At 36.4% G+C, this 20,350-nt stretch overlaps 3 protein-coding genes and 1 long non-coding RNA gene across 4 annotated transcripts; 3 read left to right on the top strand and 1 right to left on the bottom strand.

Moving 5' to 3' along the window:
* Positions 1 to 237: 237 nt before the first annotated feature.
* Positions 238 to 2,336, bottom strand: LOC124451189 (eukaryotic translation elongation factor 1 epsilon-1-like). The gene is made up of 5 exons (XM_047001814.1): positions 2,195 to 2,336; positions 1,771 to 1,971; positions 1,527 to 1,622; positions 1,378 to 1,437; positions 238 to 937 (listed from the first exon to the last, which is right to left on the bottom strand). The coding sequence occupies exons 1-5, from the start codon at positions 2,315 to 2,317 to the stop codon at positions 866 to 868; spliced, it is 552 nt and encodes a 183-aa protein (XP_046857770.1). The 5' UTR covers positions 2,318 to 2,336; the 3' UTR covers positions 238 to 865.
* An 82-nt stretch (positions 2,337 to 2,418) lies between these two features.
* On the top strand, positions 2,419 to 6,446 carry LOC124451583 (26S proteasome non-ATPase regulatory subunit 10-like). The gene is made up of 2 exons (XM_047002207.1): positions 2,419 to 2,852; positions 5,450 to 6,446. Exons 1-2 carry the CDS (start codon positions 2,840 to 2,842, stop codon positions 6,163 to 6,165), a joined length of 729 nt encoding a protein of 242 aa, XP_046858163.1. The 5' UTR covers positions 2,419 to 2,839; the 3' UTR covers positions 6,166 to 6,446.
* Positions 6,447 to 6,539: 93 nt separating this feature from the next.
* Positions 6,540 to 11,395, top strand: LOC124451306 (mitochondrial chaperone BCS1-like). The gene is made up of 5 exons (XM_047001927.1): positions 6,540 to 6,929; positions 7,734 to 8,068; positions 9,261 to 9,324; positions 10,096 to 10,291; positions 10,708 to 11,395. Exons 1-5 carry the CDS (start codon positions 6,610 to 6,612, stop codon positions 11,047 to 11,049), a joined length of 1,257 nt encoding a protein of 418 aa, XP_046857883.1. The 5' UTR covers positions 6,540 to 6,609; the 3' UTR covers positions 11,050 to 11,395.
* A 3,408-nt stretch (positions 11,396 to 14,803) lies between these two features.
* LOC124451307 lies at positions 14,804 to 20,020 on the top strand. The gene is made up of 4 exons (XR_006950399.1): positions 14,804 to 15,447; positions 15,544 to 15,677; positions 18,986 to 19,313; positions 19,748 to 20,020. It is a non-coding gene; the product is annotated as an uncharacterized LOC124451307 (long non-coding RNA).
* The last annotated feature ends 330 nt before the right edge of the window (positions 20,021 to 20,350 follow it).

Here is a 20,350-nt window from a genome sequence, read left to right as displayed (position 1 = left end):
CTCATGGCATAGAACTTTGACGTTTTATTTCTTTCGAATTTGATCAAGTAAGCTGTAATTGGTTGAAAAAGACAGTTTTAGCCTTTTTTCTGGTAGTGTATTTCGTGATTTCTTCAATCTCGAAGGAATTATAGATTAAAGTTCAGTCAGAGCGCAAATTTTGCAAGCGGAAAATGTTAATGGATTGCGAAGTTGAGATGGATGGAAATCACACAAAATTATGAATAAGTCAGCAAATAATGTAGAAATACGACTTCTGACAATTGAATGTATGAAAAATACATTAAAATAATTCATGAAGTCAACAAATATGTTGAAAAAAAACCCCCAGTTCAACTGTAAGTTTGTTGGGGAGACAAATAAAATGAGAAATTTATCATTTAAGATGGGTATGATACATGATATGTACAATAAATATACAGAAGTCTATAATAACTCCTTGTTCCTTCCCTCCGAGTATTTATCAATTTCTTCTGGAGGAGTATTTATCAATTTCTTCTGGAGGAGTATTTATCAATTTCTTCTGGAGGAGTATTTATCAATTTCTTCTGGAGGAGTATTTATCAATTTCTTCTGGAGGAGTATTTATCAATTTCTTCTGGAGGAGTATTTATCAATTTCTTCTGGAGGAGTATTTATCAATTTCTTCTGGAGGAGTATTTATCAATTTCTTCTGGAGGAGCATTTATCAATTTCTTCTGGAGGATTTATCAATTTCTTCTGGAGGAGTATTTATCAATTTCTTCTGGAGGAGTATTTATCAATTTCTTCTGGAGGAGTATTTATCAATTTCTTCTGGAGGAGCATTTATCAATTTCTTCTGGAGGAGTATTTATCGATACAAACTCTGAACATTTCATATCATTCAATAGAGTAAATTACGAACAAATGCTACCTTTCCTCTACGTTTATCGGAAGCACACAAAACATTCTGAACCTATAGGAATGATAAAAAATAACACCTCAAACATTGTACCCAGGCTCTCTCATAGGAACCCAAGGGACCTTGGACCCAGGCTCTCTCTAATCAACCTTGTACCCATGCTCTTTCATCGGAGCCATGTACCCAAGTCAGGAATAAAGCATGCAATATTATATAACAACATCACAGTATAGAAACATACAGTAGTCTCACTCCTCTGTGCAACTTGGTGCTGCATATTTAATTAGATTACGGGCTGCGGCTAGCCATCTCAGTGCTCCCATTGGTCAAAAAAAAGCAATTGACCGGCTACCACTATGCTAATCACATGCGTAATAAGATATGCGCTACACAAAAAATTTCAATAGAGTGGAACTACTGTTTGTTTCTATACTACGACAACATTGAAAAGATCCATTACATATTGCATGTGATGTTTTGATTACTCTACATACCTCATTAAACCACCTTGATACATTGATAACTTTCTCTTTTTCTTCATATGTCAGATTTTCCTAAAAAAAAAGAGCATTGAGTTATTCTGCTTTTCTTTCACAAACACATATTCCATGTTCAACTATAAATTGCTGTTTTAAATGCTTACATAGACGTTGAACAACATTGAAAAGATCAAAAGATCCGCAAGAGTCAATGAATAACCAACAAAGTATACTTTGTCAACAAGAAATGTATTCAGCAACTAAAAATAACAAATTTTAAAGTTAAAAATTGTAGGTTGTGGTAAGATTCATAAAAAATGAACACCTCACAGTTCCTCTAGAGAGAACACAAAAGAAAAGAAATAAATCTGGGTGAACAAAAAAACATTCCAGTGTGTTTAAACGAACCTTAATTATTTCTTTCATTTCTGACTTATCATTTTGAGATGCATCAATTTTCGTAAGACAATACTCCATCCATTGTTGAACTTCCGCTTCTTCCAAAGCATCTTTCCCCAGAATATCACATTTTGTAGTCCTTGCAATAGCCTTCATCGTCGTCATCGTTCCATGTAACAAATTACCATCAGGCAGTTTGATGTACGGTTCCTGATGTTAAATGAAGATTTTAGAAAAATGGCCAAACGTTATAAAACGAACGCAACAATATGAAATCATGAAAAGCTCTATATCAAATTTGAACTGAAGAAAAATAACGGCAGACAGCCTAACTAAATGACAGTACGGTCAATACCATTATGGTACTAGTACCACAGTACCAACCAGGAATTCTCAGTCTGGGCACCACAGTTGTCAGGTTGTCAAAAAATACCTTATATTTTGGAACATTCTTCTCCTTCTTCAAGCAGAGTTCGTTTTTATCGGGTTTGCTTAGTTTAAAGACAATTTCAACGGCATTATCGCCACAGGAATGAATCTCGCAAACGGCAACCATCTTGTTTAGCCGTCGTCCGCGTTCTTGCACGAAAAGGACTGGCACGAGCGACTTAAAGTCCAAGTATTGCGGAAGTGAAATTTCAAAGCAATAACAAAAAGTTTTGACGTGTAAAAATATTGTGTGTTGTTCTTAGTTTTCGGGGATTAATCGGCATTATTTCCATGGTTATGTCTTTCGTTTAAAGCATCAGATATTAAGCTCTGATATTTTCAACTGACTGTGAAAGCCGCAAAGGAAGGATGTAATTGTGAAAGTAAATTTCTAGCGTAAACAATTACGATTGAGTTGACTTACTACGCCACCAGCTGTGGTCGTTGTGAGTCCACGTCACTTTGAAAGAAACGCTTTAGAAGAAATGAAGCAGTTAATATTGCAAAGAACAAGTTATATATCTATGATGGGCATTGAAGACATAAGAATTCGTGTTTTATAACAAAGGCGTCAATTTTTAACACTTGAAGTGTACATTAACGGCATATCAGAAAAGCAAGACGCTACATGTAACTCGATTTATATAACATGTCGACAAAAGGTGAGTAACTCAATGAAAATTAAAGCTTTTGTGGTATTTAGAATCACTGTGACAGTTCACTAAAATTTTCCTTTGTTTCTCTTCTCACGACGAAAATAATTGAGAAAAATCTATATTTTCTCAATGAACGTGTACAAACATGTATGATAGATATCTAGGATATGTGATACTGCGAGCAGCGCCCGCAGTTAAGTTGAGATTATATGAAAACAGTTCGTAATCAGCGACCAAATTACTATAAGCTAGTAATAATAAACATGATAAAAGTAATATAGCTAGACTAAAATGACTACAATAGAAAACCAATATAATGGCCCATAAGAAAGGAACATTATAAAAATGTTCTTCCAGGCCACCATATGTCCACGACAGAGACTCCTGTGAGCAGAACCACAACTGAAAAATGACTATCTAAAGTAAATGGTTTGAACCCGGGAGTATCGTTACATGTTTGTAAATGTAGATCGTCCAGGTTGATTTGACTCTGAAGATGACTACCGCTAAGGTCGTCGAAACGTCAGTCAACAACAACAAAAACAGTCCTTCTCAGGACTATACCAACCTGGACAATCTACATTTACAAACATATAAACATCCACAGTCCTTCTCAGGACTCTACTCACCTGGACGATTTAAATCTACAAACATGTAACGATACTCGCGGGCTCAACCATATACTTGAAAAGAAAACATAACGTAACGTAATGGGAGGGAGAGGGAGGGCTTCTATATCTCACTTCTGTGTTTTCGTATAATCTCAACTTTACTGCGGGCGCTGCGCACCCTTGCAAAATTTTCAATTTTATATCAAACACAGAAGTTTCGATATAACAATGCTTGTTTAAAGCAATCTGCCCAAACTTTATGCGATGATTACAGTGCCCAGGACGGCACTGCTCTAGCGTGTGAACGGTCAAAGTTTGGTCGATAGTAGAAACGAGTGAAGGTAGAGGTATACCCGACCAGTTTACCATTTTCATGATCTCTTCTAGAGACACCCCAGCTACTCTATAGTCTTGGAGGTTGACGCCGACTTCTTTGAATGACCTTTAAATATAGCCATCTATACCAGCGCAATTTAAAACCGATTTGATCCATCTGGTAATCAGCTATAGAGGCTGAATATCCAATGGGCTAAGTAGGCTTGAGCCCACGGAACCGGACTTTCAAGAGGCCCGTTGCATCTAGACATAAGTGGGATTTGGACGTTTTTGCTATTTCTTTCTAGCTAAATGTGTTTAACTTAGATCATTTATGCTGTTAAAAATCTCACAATCAATTGAGTGCAGAGAAAAATGGCTTTCGTACTATCTATTGTTCAAATGCACAAGGAAATTCCAAAGCAAAGAAAAACTGAACTTAGTGAGAGAAATAGAGCCAACAACTTTGCCTTAGCTTACAGGCCCCGTAATTAGTGATTCGCTACTGCTGGCAATCGGCAGGACTGAACGGTGAGGTTTGGGGTAACTAATCAAAAGCTTATTAGGAATGTCAGCGTTTTGCCCTATTCTGAAAGAGAAACAAAAGATGTTTACTGTGTTTGCGCCACAGGCTTATGCAAACCGAGGAGACTTTGGGAGAATTCGAGAGCAGATCAGTGCAAGCCTGAGACCGAAGGTCGAGGGTTCCACGTGCTCTTTCGCTTCTTCACCGCTGCATTTCCTCACAAACTACTAGCGGCGCTAGATTAAGGGCTAGCGTTTCCCCTTTCTTAGTATAACTTGGTTCCAAAGTCGTTAAATCAATAGAAAAAACTCAACAAAAGCCGGCAATCAGAAAAAAAACCACAATCATGTACGGCGAGCTGATGAAGAACTGATGTGGCCAGAGATTTACCAGGCGGAAAGCCAATTTTCAATATGAACATAATAGCCCAACATAAGACTTTTAAAAAAGCCATCACAATAGTAATCGTAAAGTAAATGACGCGTGGTATGACCCAGGTTTACACACCAGAATATCGGAACACTCGGGAATCTCTTTCTTAACAGGGAAACCTTCCTTATGTTCACCACCATCTGCAGTTCTTTCCCATGTAAGAAATACATATCAGTCTGCCGATTTTAATGACTTCTCAATTCTCTCTTCCTCCTCCGACAATTATAACCTTATGATTCATGAAAGCCTTCTTATATCCAAACTCAAACCCTCTCTTAACACACAAGGCAACTCAATCCCCCTTCATCTTCTTTAATATACCGCCATTCTCACTTAATTCCGTCATCTAAACTTCTTACTCACCTCACATGTAATTTAACACCCTGTAATATATGCTTGTATTTAAAACCTCGTGTATATAATTTATCTCAAATAATCTGAAGATGTCTTAAGTTAAAGACGAAACGTTATTAATAAATCTTTCTTTATTTTATTATTGTGATGGCTTTTTTAAAAGTCTTATGTTGGGCTATTATGTTCATATTGAAAGAACTGATGTAAAGTTGCTAGGTGATTAGACTATGACGTTGTATTTTAGAACTTAGTCTTCATCAGGTGTATATTGCGAGTCATGAGGAATAAAGCATGGTTATATCGAAACTTCTGTGTTTGATATATAACTGTTTATTAAACACCAATACTATCTAATTTCTTTGTAGAAAACATTTACAAAAGAGTACGATTTGATCTTACTGATCAGAGCCTTGAATGTCAACTGAGATTCGCGTCAAAATACGGGTCACTTTACAAAATTAAACATCTTGTAAGGATGCAACAAGCAGACATAAACGCTCCCAATTATAGCAGTCAAACACCACTGATTATAGCTATCAAAAATAACAAACTTGATAGCGTAAAGTTGTTGTGTAAACTGGGTGCCAACGTGAACTATACCTCAGATCAAGTTTATGGCTATTGTCCTTTACATTATGCAGCTGAACAAGAGGATGGGATGATTATCGATAGTCTTGTTACATTTGGCGCCAAATTGAACTCTCGGACATTTACTGGTTGTACGCCGCTTCATTTGGCCGCCATGAAAGGCAAATATGACGCCGTTAGATGGCTTTGCTTAAATGGCGCCGATGTCAACTTGAAGGAGTTTTATAATGGCTACACGCCGCTGCATTATGCAATGATACGAGGTCATTACGATGTTGTTCCGATTCTACTGGCATTCAAAGCCAATCTGACTGATGGTTCACAAAACGCCACCCTCAAAGGCATGTGTAGTAAAACTCTTTGGACAAGGCTACAAACCAGAAGAACGCAGCCGGATGTTTTGGAGGAGCTCTGTCTTCAGGCCATCCGTAAAATTTTCCTCCCAAAAACGCACACAGAAATGCATCGCGTCTTCCATTACCTACATGTTTAAAGGAAAAACTCTTATTTGCAAAGTATGTATGAAATCTGCTTATGTTTAAAGTTGAATGTAAACATACATCATATGCCACGTGCGTCGTAGTTGTTGATAAGCAATGATATTAACTGTATAGATTATGAATTATTTTGAATGGCTAATAATGTAAAAGAATTGTTTTGTAATCTGTAAAGTAAAACCTAGCCACACACTATTTAATTTAAACTCAATGTTCATAATCTAATTGTAAAAAATTATTTTCATCTGAATAAACTACCATTTACATTTTACACTAATTTGACGTCAATAAACGATTTTAGTCCACCTGGATTGTGAAGTGGCGAAATTTACCCAGCACCCCTCCCCGAAATAAAATACAAGATGGCGAAACCTGAAGTTCTTGCGATTCTTTTAATATCATTTTTCGTCTAAGATATTAATCCAAGAGCTTCGCAGATAATGCCAGAAAGTGCATTACTCGCTTCTTTGGCAGATAATCCTTACTTCTCTGCCGGTTTTGGCCTGGTCGGCGTGGGAACGGCGCTCGCAGCTCTTCGAAAAGGTAGCCAGTACGCGTTCATTGCGTTCAGAAGGCATGCCATGATAACATTGGAAGTTCCCAGCAAAGATCGTAGTTTTCAATGGTTGCTACAGTGGATCACTTTGAACGCTAGAAAAGCTCAACATCTTAGCGTCGAAACGACTTTTCATCAAAACGACACTGGAAAAATCAACACCAAATTTGATTTCATACCAAGTCCTGGTACGCATTTTTTCAAGTAAGTCATTCCTTGGGGAAGGGGTAGAGGATAGACAAATGTATTCTAGGAACATATGCTTCTGGTATTCGGAATTAGTGATTGTATTGCAATGAAAACGGGGAATCTAGTTTTATATTGCTTAATCTGAAATCCAAACTTTAAATGTACATTCAAAATATGTTCTATATCTTAGTCATCTTAAAACTATCATCTCTTATCATGGGTCTTTGGATTGATATTGGAATGTTGATTATTGAATCCTTAGAATCTGAATCCAGAGCTTATAATCCGGGATTCAACTAATATATACCTTATTGGAAGGCCTCAAATTGACAATCCATTCAGAGGCGGATTATCCAGAAGGTTGAGTACGCTGAAGCCTACAGGCAAGGGCTTTTGAAAGGCTTGTTGTATTTGGATACAATTAGGATTTGAACGTTTTTGCTTTCCAGGCCAGGTGGCTAGGTAAATGTGCTTAACTTAGGTAATTTAAGCTGTTGAATCCTTACGAGCAATTGAATGCAAGGGAAAAATGGCTTTTCTACTATCTACTATTCAAATGTTAAATGCTCAGAACTCATAAAGGATTAACTTTTCCTATTTCCCTGTTCTTGTTGATGATATTTGAAATTTCGATTCAACTTTAAAATGAACTTCTCTCATTTTATACCCTATGGAGTTACTAACAGGAAATGCAAAGCTAAGGAAAACTGAACTTAGTGAAAGGAATAGGTATCGCTTAAAGGCCCTTAATTTTGACTTAGCCTACAGCCCCCCCCCTCTAATTAGTAATCTGCCACTGAAGCCATTGTTCGATTTTAGTTACAAGAATCATTGGATAAGAGTAGAAAGATCGAGAGAGAAAGGTATGCTTGACCTGCACATGGGCACACCTTGGGAGACTGTCACTTTGACATCATTAGGATGGAATCGTGAGCTATTTTTTGAGATCCTAGCTGAGGCTCAGAAAATGGCGTTATCACGAGAGGAGGGAAAGACTGTGATGTATATTCCAATGGGTGCAGAATGGAGACAATTTGGCTTTCCTAGGCGAAGACGACCTCTGGATTCAGTCGTCCTGGCTGATGGTATTGTGGAAAGAATTTTACATGATATCAAGGACTTTATTGGTTCACCTAGATGGTATATGGATCGAGGTATGTCTGATTTACATGAAGTATCCTGTTCAATGTGATTCAATAGATAGTTGCATTTGTAGTTGTACATATGAGCTGAGGGAAGAGGAGGAGTTGATCTTTCTAGTTTCAACATTGGTATAAACACACCTCTCCTCCATTCCTTATGCATCTTTTCACTTTGTAATATTTTATAAAACAACTTTGTTAAAAACTCAACCTACACTTCTCCTTGACACTTTCACATGCATGTCGTCAGGACTGACTGCCATTAAACTCTTCTTTCTTCTCAAGATTTTTCTAACTTCATCCATGCAATCTCCGTCCTCCGTGTCGACGGCCTCCGTTCTCCGTGTCATCCTTTACTCCCAGCTCTCTCTCATAAACTTTTTCATCAAATGTTTGATCTACATGTTTGTAAATGTAGATTGTCCAGGTTGGTATAGTCCTCAGAAGGACTGTTTTTGTTGTTGTTGACTGAAGTTTCGACAACCTTAGCGGTAGTCATCTTTCGATTCTGAAGCCACTCTAATTTAGCCTTATGATTTATATTCCAATACTCCTGTTTACTCTCTTCGATCCACTTGCCATCTCTTATCTTCTTTGCTGATTATTTTCGCCATATTTGGCTTCTTCTTTCCACTGCCAAATCTCCTTATCTCCTCTCGTTTCAGACAACGTACAAAGTATTTATATGCCGGTCTCCCTCATCAAATTTACTACCGTCGCCCAGTCATCTGGAAGCAGATCTTCATCGCCTGGAGCCTGTTTTAACTCTTCTCTTATAACAAAACAAAACTTTTCCACTTTCCTCGACTTTGTCCTCCCTCGCTGCTTTTGTTCACGCAAATGAGGTTATAAAATAAGACAGGGATAAATGATGAACATTTTTCATGAGCGGAAATGTTATTTTAACAATCGAGACTGAGTTTGACTAGACTCTCAGACTGCATCTGGAAGACTTCATCAATTCCGATTTGCTATTCCTATTGAGGACAACGTTAAGCTGTTTTCTTGCAAATATTATAATTATTTTAAAATAAACATTTGTAGCTTCGTGAAAAACACGTTTATTGACTTCATCGTACGTTGGAAGACGCTGGGTGAAAGAATCTTTGGGGAAAGTAGCCTCAACCTCCCCTTCCCCCCTATTAATTGATACTGGCCCCGTGTGCCTATACTTATATTATCTTTTGTATGATTTCAATTACAGGAATTCCCTATCGGAGAGGCTATCTACTCTACGGACCTCCTGGCTGTGGGAAAACTAGTTTCATGTAGGTGTTTAAGGACTTTGTTTTAAAAGACGGAAAAACAAAGGTTTCAACTTGAATGAGATGCAAATCTAGTAGGAAATACAGACAGTATTTTCTATGAATGTTGCGCGTGTTTAAGGACTTTGTTTTAAAAGACGGAAAAACAACGGTTTCAACTTGAATAAGATGCAAATTTGGAAGGAAATACAGACAGTATTTTCTTTGAATGTTGCGCGTGTTTAAGGACTTTGTTTTAAAAGACGGAAAAACAACGGTTTCAACTTGAATAAGATGCAAATGTAGTAGGAAATACAGACAGTATTTTCTATGAATGTTGCGCGTGTTTAAAGACTTTGTTATAAAAGACGGAAAAACAACGGTTTCCACTTGAATAAGATGCAAATGTAGTAGGAAATACAGACAGTATTTTCTATGAATGTTGCGCGTGTTTAAAGACTTTGTTATAAAAGACGGAAAAACAACGCTTTCCACTTGAATAAGATGCAAATGTAGTAGGAAATACAGACAGTATTTTCTATGAATGTTGCGCGTGTTTAAAGACTTTGTTATAAAAGACGGAAAAACAACGCTTTCCACTTGAATAAGATGCAAATGTAGTAGGAAATACAGACAGTATTTTCTATGAATGTTGCGCGTGTTTAAAGACTTTGTTTTAAAAGACGGAAAAGCAACGGTTTTCACTTGTATAAGATGCAAATCTAATAGGAAATACAGGCAGTATTTTCTATGAATGTTGCACGTGTTCAATGTGCTTAAATCTTTTTTTCTCAGCCAGGCTCTCGCAGGTGAACTGGAGTACAGCATTTGTGTGATGAATTTGAGCGATCGTAGTCTTTCTGACGAACGTTTAAATCATTTGATGAGCATCGCTCCGCAGCAAAGTATCATATTGTTGGAGGATATTGATGCAGCGTTCGTGAAGAGAGACGATGTGGAAAAAGCTGGACAAAACATGTATATGAACAGGGTGAGTGCTCTGCGCAATTAGTAACTTATAACTTAGATTTTATGGGTTTGTGCACAGTTCTAGTATCATTGGTAATAACATCACGTTGTTGTGATGTACTCAGGTATAGTAACAAGATAATCATTGTCTTCAATGTTCTACCAACTAAACTACAAGATCAACTGTGAACTATGATGATATTTTAAAACACATTTCTAGTTTCTTTCATATTTTAAAATCTTAGATAGTAACATTACGTTGTTGTGATGTACTCAGGTATAGTAACAAGATAATCATTGTCTTCAATGTTCTACCAACTAAACTATAAGATCAACTGTGAACTATGATATTTTAAAACACAGTTCTAGTTTCTTTCATGTCTCAATATGGATTGATTTTACTAAAGATCTAAACATTAAATTTTTTATCTATATCAGGTCACTTTCAGTGGTCTTCTCAACACTCTGGATGGCGTCGCATCAACGGAAGAAAGGATTGTTTTCATGACAACTAACTATCTCGAAAGACTAGACCCAGCCCTCATTAGACCCGGTCGTGTCGATATCAAACAGGAAATAGGTTATGCGGATGCTGACCAAATAGAGCGCCTTTTCGCACGATTTTTCCCCCAAGAGTCGCCAAAAAATGCAAGCAGATTTGCTCGCAATGTTTGTGATTTTGGAGAAGCGAAAAGCATTGCTCAAATTCAGGGATACTTCATGTTGTATAAAAATAACGCAGATGCTGCAATGAACAATATACTAAGTTTAAAAGATTAGAGAAAAGAATTATTTTTAATGAAAGAGATCGATAATGAACTATTTTTGTTAGGTAATGTTCGTGATGGATAATAGGGGTTGGTGTTGTATATTTTTTTTAGGTAATGTTTATTTTGGATAATAGTGTGTGGTAATAGATATTTCTTTGAAAATCACTACGAATTGTTAGTCAAAGACACGCTATCGAAGTAAGGTTTATCGGGTATAAAACCATTTCCAATTCTGCAAAAAGACATGATGTTTCAACATATTGGGGTGAAAAAACAGTTTAGAAGATTAGTAATATTTACCACTTTAATAATTTAATGATTAATAAACGTGTCAAAAATGGCGGGAAACCCGTCAACTACCGCTGAGTTTTACCAAAATGGACTGCTTTGCAGGAATTATTTATCAAAATGGCAGATAAATTGCAAAAGAAGTATGTATATATTTAGCATTTGGCAAGCAATTTTATGATGAAAATCAAGGAAAAATTTAAAATTCGTGATAGCAAATTAAACTGTGGTTGCCAGTCTGTCTGTTCCTATGAGGGAAGGCATTTATTATCGACGAAATGAACTCTAACTTTGTAAACTGTTTGTTGGATTTGAAACTTGTTTGCTCGATTAAACTCTGGTGTTCATAATGTTGTAGCCGGGTAGGTAATGTTGTAATGATATAGTGAGATACTGAAAGTGCTCTAAGAGTGAGTACAAAGCTAGTGATATTAGTGCTGTTATACTAAATATGGTAGACTAAATATGGCATGCAAGGTTTGTGCTTAAAATAAGGGGGAGAGGGTAGGTAGAGAGTAAAGATGGCCTGTGAGGTTTGTGCTGATAGAGGTGGAGGGTAGGTAGAAAGTTAGCGAGATTTGTATTGAGGCGTTAAGGTAAGACTTGCAAGACTTATACTATAGATCATACTTGCTGCAGTTACTTTTTGAATTATGTTTGAAAAAAATGCTTATCTAAGTCTTAGATGCAACATATAAATGAAGCAGATTGCAAAAAATACAGTACGGCCATCAAATACCTGACAACTGAATACTTGCTTCACAAATGTTGTCTTTTTATAGAAACATGTCAGTGCCCATGAGAGATGTTGGATTCGTCAAGTATCATTTGTATGCTGATGTAGAAATTACTGCTCAAGTAAGTTTAACATGGTCATGATGAATGTCACTGTGGGAGTTTAGTACATATATCTTAAAAGTGTTGTTAAATGTCCATGCATTATGCTTGCTTAATTGAAGCACTTTACGAAGATAACTTGTTGACATGTTGACTACACAATGACTTGTTGACATGTTGACTACACAATGACTTGTTGACATATGGACTACACAATGACTTGTTGACATGTTGACTACACAATGACTTGTTGACATGTTGACTACACAATGACTTGTTGACATGTTGACTACACAATGACTTGTTGACATGTTGACTACACAATGACTTGTTGACATGTTGACTACACAATGACTTGTTGACATGTTGACTACACAATGACTTGTTGACATGTTGACTACACAATGACTTGTTGACATGTTGACTACACAATGACTTGTTGACATGTTGACTACACAATGACTTGTTGACATGTTGACTACACAATGACTTGTTGACATGTTGACTACACAATGACTTGTTGACATGTTGACTACACAATGACTTGTTGACATGTTGACTACACAATGACTTGTTGACATGTTGACTACACAATGACTTGTTGACATGTTGACTACACAATGACTTGTTGACATGTTGACTACACAATGACTTGTTGACATGTTGACTACACAATGACTTGTTGACATGTTGACTACACAATGACTTGTTGACATGTTGACTACACAATGACTTGTTGACATGTTGACTACACAATGACTTGTTGACATGTTGACTTCACAATGACTTGTTGACATGTTGACTACACAATGACTTGTTGACATGTTGACTACACAATGACTTGTTGACATGTTGACTACACAATGACTTGTTGACATGTGGACTACACAATGACTTGTTGACATGTTGACTACACAATGACTTGTTGACATGTTGACTACACAATGACTTGTTGACATGTTGACAATGACTTGTTGACATGTTGACTACACAATGACTTGTTGACATGTTGACTACACAATGACTTGTTGACATGTTGACTACACAATGACTTGTTGACATGTTGACTACACAATGACTTGTTGACATGTGGACTACACAATGACTTGTTGACATGTGGACTACACAATGACTTGTTGACATGTTGAATACACAATGACTTAAGGTAAATGGTTTGAACCCGGGAGTATCGTTATATGTTTGTAAATGATGATCGTCCAGGTTAATAAAGTCCTGAGAAGGACTGTTTTTGATGTTGTTGACTGACGTTTTGACAACCTTAGCGGTAGTCATCTTCAGAGTCAAATGAGGAGTAAACGTCAGGTTAGCCGTATTTATTGTCTGGTTCTTACGTCATTGTATTGTGTGTACAGGAAATGTGTATTGTCATTGTGGATTAGTGTGAAGATCACAGCACTACATGCAGACGAGATTGATGACTTCCATACTCACATCAACAAACAGAACAGCCACATACAATTTACCAAAGATGTCGAAGAAAACGGAACTCTTCCTTTTCTCGACTGTTTGGTAAAACATGACAATCAAAAACTAGGAACAACAGTTTATCGCAAGCCAACACATACTGACCGACTACTAGACCAATCATCTTACAACCCTACATCACACAAAGCCACCACAATCAGAACATTAACAAGACGTGCACAAATCATATGTGATTCACCGGACGCTCTACAAAACGAAAACAACTATCTCAAACGTGTTTTGACAAAACAACTATAACTCTGACTTTATCAAACGCAACACTTACAAACCCAACGAACCCAACGAAACGAACAACTCAGTGACAACAGCAACGATACCTTACATCAAAGGTACGTCTGAGACTATCTCGCGTATCTTACGACCATACAACATACGTGTCGCACATAAACCAATCACAACATTACGACAAGTACTAACGAACATAAAGGACAAAGAACAACCCAACGAACGACAAGGTGCAGTTTACAAAATAAACTGCTCCGACTGCCACGCCTCCTATATCGGGGAAACTGGCAGGAACTTAAACATAAGACTTACTGAGCACAAACGAGCTACTAAGAAACAAGACAAAACTAATCACATTGCCGAACATCACCGAATCACAAAGCACAACATTGACTGGGACTCGGCAAAATGCATCACTTACAGTACTGACTATAGACAACGGCTTACATTAGAAAGTTGGTATACCAACTTGGAACAAACCCCCCTGAACAGATCACAGCAATTACCGGCACCTTACAAACGACTTATTCACAATACAAACAAACGATCAAATAAAAACATTACACTTAAAACTAATTCACAATGACAATACACAATTGACACCCACACATTACAACTAAAAACGTCACACCTAAATCACACATCACAACTAAAAATAAAATATTTCACTTCACACTAATCCACAATGACAATACACATTTCCTGTACACACAATACAATGACGTAAGAACCAGACAATAAATACGGCTAACCTGACGTTTACTCCTCATTTGACTCTGAAGATGACTACCGCTAAGGTTGTCGAAACGTCAGTCAACAACATCAAAAACAGTCCTTCTCAGGACTTTATTAACCTGGACGATCATCATTTACAAACATATAACACAATGACTTGTTGACATGTTGACTACACAATGACTTGTTGACATGTTGACTACACAATGACTTGTTGACATGTTGACTACACAATGACTTGTTGACATGTTGACTACACAATGACTTGTTGACATGTTGAATACACAATGACTTGTTGACATGTTGACTACACAATGACTTGTTGACATGTTGACTACACAATGACTTGTTGACATGTTGACTACACAATGACTTGTTGACATGTTGACTACACAATGACTTGTTGACATGTTGAATACACAATGACTTGTTGACATGTTGACTTCACAATGACTTGTTGACATGTTGACTACACAATGACTTGTTGACATGTTGACTACACAATGACTTGTTGACATGTTGACTACACAATGACTTGTTGACATGTTGACTACACAATGACTTGTTGACATCTACAGATTCTTGGACATCCTTTTATCTCTCCAAATCCCATGTTGCACGGTTTAAGCAAATAGCATCACTTCAGATAAGCTTGATGCTGAAAAAGATCAAGAAAGAAATCAAAATGGCTGTGATGATGGAGATGAGTCTCCTGATTTGATGCCCATTCCTTCGGCTATACTGCGAGAAATTCAAGAGTTCAGAATGAATTTGTGTTGTTGAAAATGCTTGGAAAAAGGAGAGTTTGCTTATCAAGGTAACTTTTTATTACATTCATCGTTTAAATAGACGGTAATTTGGTCATGTAAAGGAAACTTTGTACGTAATTTGGAAATGCTTTATATACGCTTAGGTACGTGATAAATTGGAAGGCTGTCTCTATGCGATCAAAAGAGTTTCTTTGAATACGAAAAGTGTGCTATTTAATCGCAAAATTACTCGAGAAGAGAAGTTACTTTCTAGATTGAATCATGAAAATATTTCAAGGTACGTAAAAAGAAATTTACTATCCAAAATGAATCAATATTTTTTAACACAATGGTTTAAAGCGTATTTTAAATTTAGACGATACAAATTGTTTGGCTTATTAAATGTTATCTTTGTAGAAACTATTATAACAAAGTAGATAATCCCTTTCTTCCATGGAGCCCATTATTGCTTTCGTTCATAATGAGAGCGTCATATTTTATAAGGAGACTCTCGTTCATCACGAGAGAGTTATGAGAAAGTTACATTGTAAAAGGTAACAAGTAAAAAACGTATAAACATGCTTAGAGTTAGTTTAAGTTATAAGTCAAAAAGGCAGAAGTTGTTTGAACCTTTGCAGTATCCTTAGATGGTCTAGTTTCTTTTATGAGAAGAGTTTTTACAAAGAAAAAAGACAAATTTTGAAAACAAAAAATCCCGCTTTCGATCCATGCCTCCCGATACCCCGAGATAGTTAAGCAATAGAGCGTCTCATGTTTATTAAGAGAACTAGATAATCATGTCTGCCATGAAGCCCATGGATGATTTGTTCGTGATACATGAGAAACAGGAAATGTGAGAGTTCAATCAGAAAGATAAACCAAAAAAAATGTATAAAACATGTTTAAAGATGTTTTAAATTATAACTGTCATAAAAAGGCACAGTTTCAAAAAAGTTTAGTTGAAGCATTGCTTGGTTTATTTTATTTTAAAAAGATAAAATTTGAAAGCAAAAAACCCCGTTTTCGGGCCATGCTTCCCGATACCTTCTTAAGCCGAGGCACTAGAACGCCGCATGTTAACGTTTCGGTTGGAGATTTCGGCCCCTCCACGCTATCCTACTTGGGAGATGCCAATAGCAAGCTTCCGCCCATCAGACCCCGAGATCACCTGCAATAGGCTTTGCTCGGGGTACGCAGGGAGAGTGCGGTCGCCACCGAAGTGTGGGCCCCTAAGCCACTGCATACTATATCGCACCCAGCTTCCACTGCTAGTTGACATCTACTATACCTAGTATTGGCTTTATATATATATACAAAAATTCAAAGGCTTACGAAAGTTGTGGTATTATTAAAGTCACTACTGCGCATGCCCAGATGATTTCTTTAATAATTTGCGACTAAGTTAATTAATTACGACAAATGTAGTGCAAGTACATATAGTTAGTCGTTGCCATGACTATGAACAATTATTCGAGTGGATTGCGCATGCTCAAGCGCATGCGCAGATGATTTCTCCATTAAATTGTTACTAAGCATGCTATTTACTTCAAAATCGGTGCTAGTAGATGCAATTGGTCGCAGGGGCGAAACTAGCACCTTTTAAATGGGGGGGTTGGGGATGAAATTGCCCTGCAAGGACATAAGATGCCCTGCAGATCATATGGAACAGTATTTACACTATATATTTTTGGAATACATGTTGTATTTTTGTGGCAGAACGCACTTTAGCGTACTATTATATCTTTAATGGCAGTTTTCGCTTCTATTATCGCTTCATTAAGAATATTCTCACACTGATGAAAAAGTTGTGATAGAACTCTTAACTGTCCTGCACAAGTGATCCATGTAATATCTTCTTGGTTATCTGAATCACAGTTTGATGACTTTTCACTTTGTGCAGCCTAAACGTATAAAGACATTGTAAAAAAGACACATCCAGTAAATTAAATGCAAAAATCTGCTTTTAACAGATGAATAAATGACACTTGAAAGATTCGTATTAAAAAAGATTCGTATTTTTATTCTGAACAATCAAAAGACTAATGAAATAAGTATTGCATGATTTAATCTTAACGTCTACCTCTTCATTTGAGCTATCATCACTCAGCAAACAACTATTTTCTACTGCTCTAAATCTCGCTACGTGACTGTTAACAGAAGTGTCGTCGTCAACAAATAATGGCTCTTCAATAGCCACACAAAGTTCCACTTCTTCGTTTATATTATCATCTACCCTTGCCTCAAATTCTGCTATTTCATGTGTACCAGACGTGTTGTCTTCAATAGTAAACGGATTTTCTGAAACAGCACATGACTTCAACTCATCTTTGTTTTTTTCTTCATACACAACGACAGCTGTTTCATTTATCTCTTTAAGGCTGGTGCTGCTTGACTCTAAAGACTTTTCTAAACATTAGTTTAAAACAGACTTTATAAAACAAGTCCTTTGTTACTACACTTTTATGAACTTCAAACAAATTTTAACTTACAATGCACGACGCAAATGAGAGTCTTTTTTGTGACGGATCAACGATGTTAATAACTTTGCCCTTTCCTTTGTGAGTGGAATTATTATGTTTAGAAAAATTATCATTGAACATTTCTTTATTACATGCAGAACACTTAATTTTTTGCCGATACGGCCGTTTTCTCTTGTTCTTGATAACTTTGGAATTTTCTGTTATAATCACAATAAATACCAATCACATTTACACATTTGTTGGTTTCGGGTTTTTTGTTTAAATAATTGCTATTACTTACCATTCATCCTTGACTTTCCTTGTTCGTAAAATAAACTATACAAACACTAGCTACTAAAAAGCTTCAATCAATTTAAATCAACAAAATTTATCTTAGTGTTTGTGTTTACTGATGTAAAAATATAGTATGGTGTTTCCACTTAAGATATAAAAACTTCAATAATTTTACTTACGAACACTTCCGATGATGATGCATATCTGCTTTTAAAATGTCCGCCAAAACAACAGGAAATTTATAAACGGAAAGTTTCCTTGATGCGTACCGTTTACCGTTCTTACCCATGAAGTGCAAATCCAGCTTAAATTAAAACTGAACTATATTTTCAAACTATGTGGATAACTGTTTGCACGTATCCTAGTGTTTAGTTTTGTAATTAGCCCTGCAAATCCAATCGTTGCCCTGCAACGTTAACATTTTGGGGGGGTTAGTTCCCCCCCCATACCCCCCCTTAAATTTCGCCCCTGATTGGTCGTTGCCATGACCATGAACTTAGGCAGCTGGTCAAGTCGACTGCGCATGCTCAAGCATACTGCGCATGCGCAGATGATTTATCTGGAAATTTGTGACTGAGCGAGCTAATTACTCTACAATTGGTACTAGTTGGTCGTTTGCCATGACCATGAACTTGGAGAGTTGGTGCAGTTGAGTACGCATGCTCAGATTAATTTTCAATTAATTTGTGACGGAGCAAGCTCTGAAATTGCTGCTTGTATATGCGCTTAGCAGATTTCAATCATATATTTTTGGCACGCTCTTTGTCTTCTTAAGCTTGTTTTCACAAATGCATATCAAACTCATCAACATTGCTCTAATATTTATGACAGATGTTGTAATTCGTGGATTTAGGTAAAAGAAATACTTGAAAATGAAACTTCCCACCGTGAAACAAAATGAAGCATGACAGAGGAGAAATAACGTCGCCTAAGGTTGAAGAAAGCTTGATAAAATTGAACGTAGTTCAAGCACATAGCGTACGCTAAAGAGTTTTGGATAAAGACTCGTGGACCAATGAAAACACAAATGATTCCAAGCATGTTAACGACGATAAAAGCTCTATCAAGGTTGAGGTTACAATAAAAAAACAAAATCTATTAATAACAACGAGTCTACTAAAGATATGTTCAAAAGAAATATCGATGAATCACATATACAGTTTGGAAGCTTGTTGGCTCAGGTATTATATAGTACACATTTAATACAAACGACAACTTTTTTGAAAATAGACATGTTTCGACATCTCATGATGCCATCTTCAGTATGAATGAAATAATAGGTGATACAGGGTTTATATAAAAGTAATATGATACATAAATTAGAACAATAAAAAGGAAATAAGATAATATAATGAGGAGCGTCCGAGCGTATTATAATACGTTTATGTATCATATTACTTTTATATAAACCCTGTATCACCTATTATTTCATTCATACTGAAGATGGCATCATGAGATGTCGAAACATGTCTATTTTCAAAAAAGTTGTCGTTTATATTAAATGTGTATTGGCAATAGTGCTTTTACGAAATTATGGAAATATTATATAGTAGTGGCAACTGTTGATGATGTTGCTGAAGATATGTAAAAATAACTACCCGATTCTTTCCTTTAGGACGACGAATCTGATTTCGAAAGTGTACTCTGCAAACTTTCTATATACAGATGGAGTATTGTAAGAAGAGTACTCTAAGGAATATTATTGACGAGAGATATTACAAGAACCAACAGAGAATGTGGTGGCTTCTCCGTGAGATTGTGGAAGGATTAGTTCGCGTTCATTTTCAGGTAAAATTTTCCATTGTATCTAAACATGAAAAAAGATGTGAACAATTTTCGTTTAGCTCAATAAATATATATAAAGACTTATTATTTGCTATTTTTCTCTAATTTTTGCCCATAGGGTATGATTCAGTAAACGCGTTTCGACATTTTTGTGTTTTTCTTTTTTACATTTTTTAGGTGTTTTCTTTCTTTACATTTTTTTGGTGTTTTCTTTAAAAACTAAACTAATGTTAAGGAAAAGAGTTTGGTCATTGGTTACATTGAAAAGCTCGTTTTGGACTTGTAAGTTCCTTTTCATCGAATAATCGCATTTTTATAAAGAGAGTTATCTTTCTCGGAATATGTATTTGTTAGTATAATGATAGCCATGCTTGAAAAGTTCCACTCAAAGCTTACACTTGAAAAAATGAAGATCATGAAGAAAAACAAGCAT

This window comes from Xenia sp. Carnegie-2017, unplaced genomic scaffold, assembly GCF_021976095.1.
Source record: "Xenia sp. Carnegie-2017 unplaced genomic scaffold, XeniaSp_v1 HiC_scaffold_24, whole genome shotgun sequence".
Lineage (NCBI taxonomy): Eukaryota > Metazoa > Cnidaria > Anthozoa > Malacalcyonacea > Xeniidae > Xenia > Xenia sp. Carnegie-2017.
This window is presented reverse-complemented; position numbering and strand designations above follow the sequence as displayed.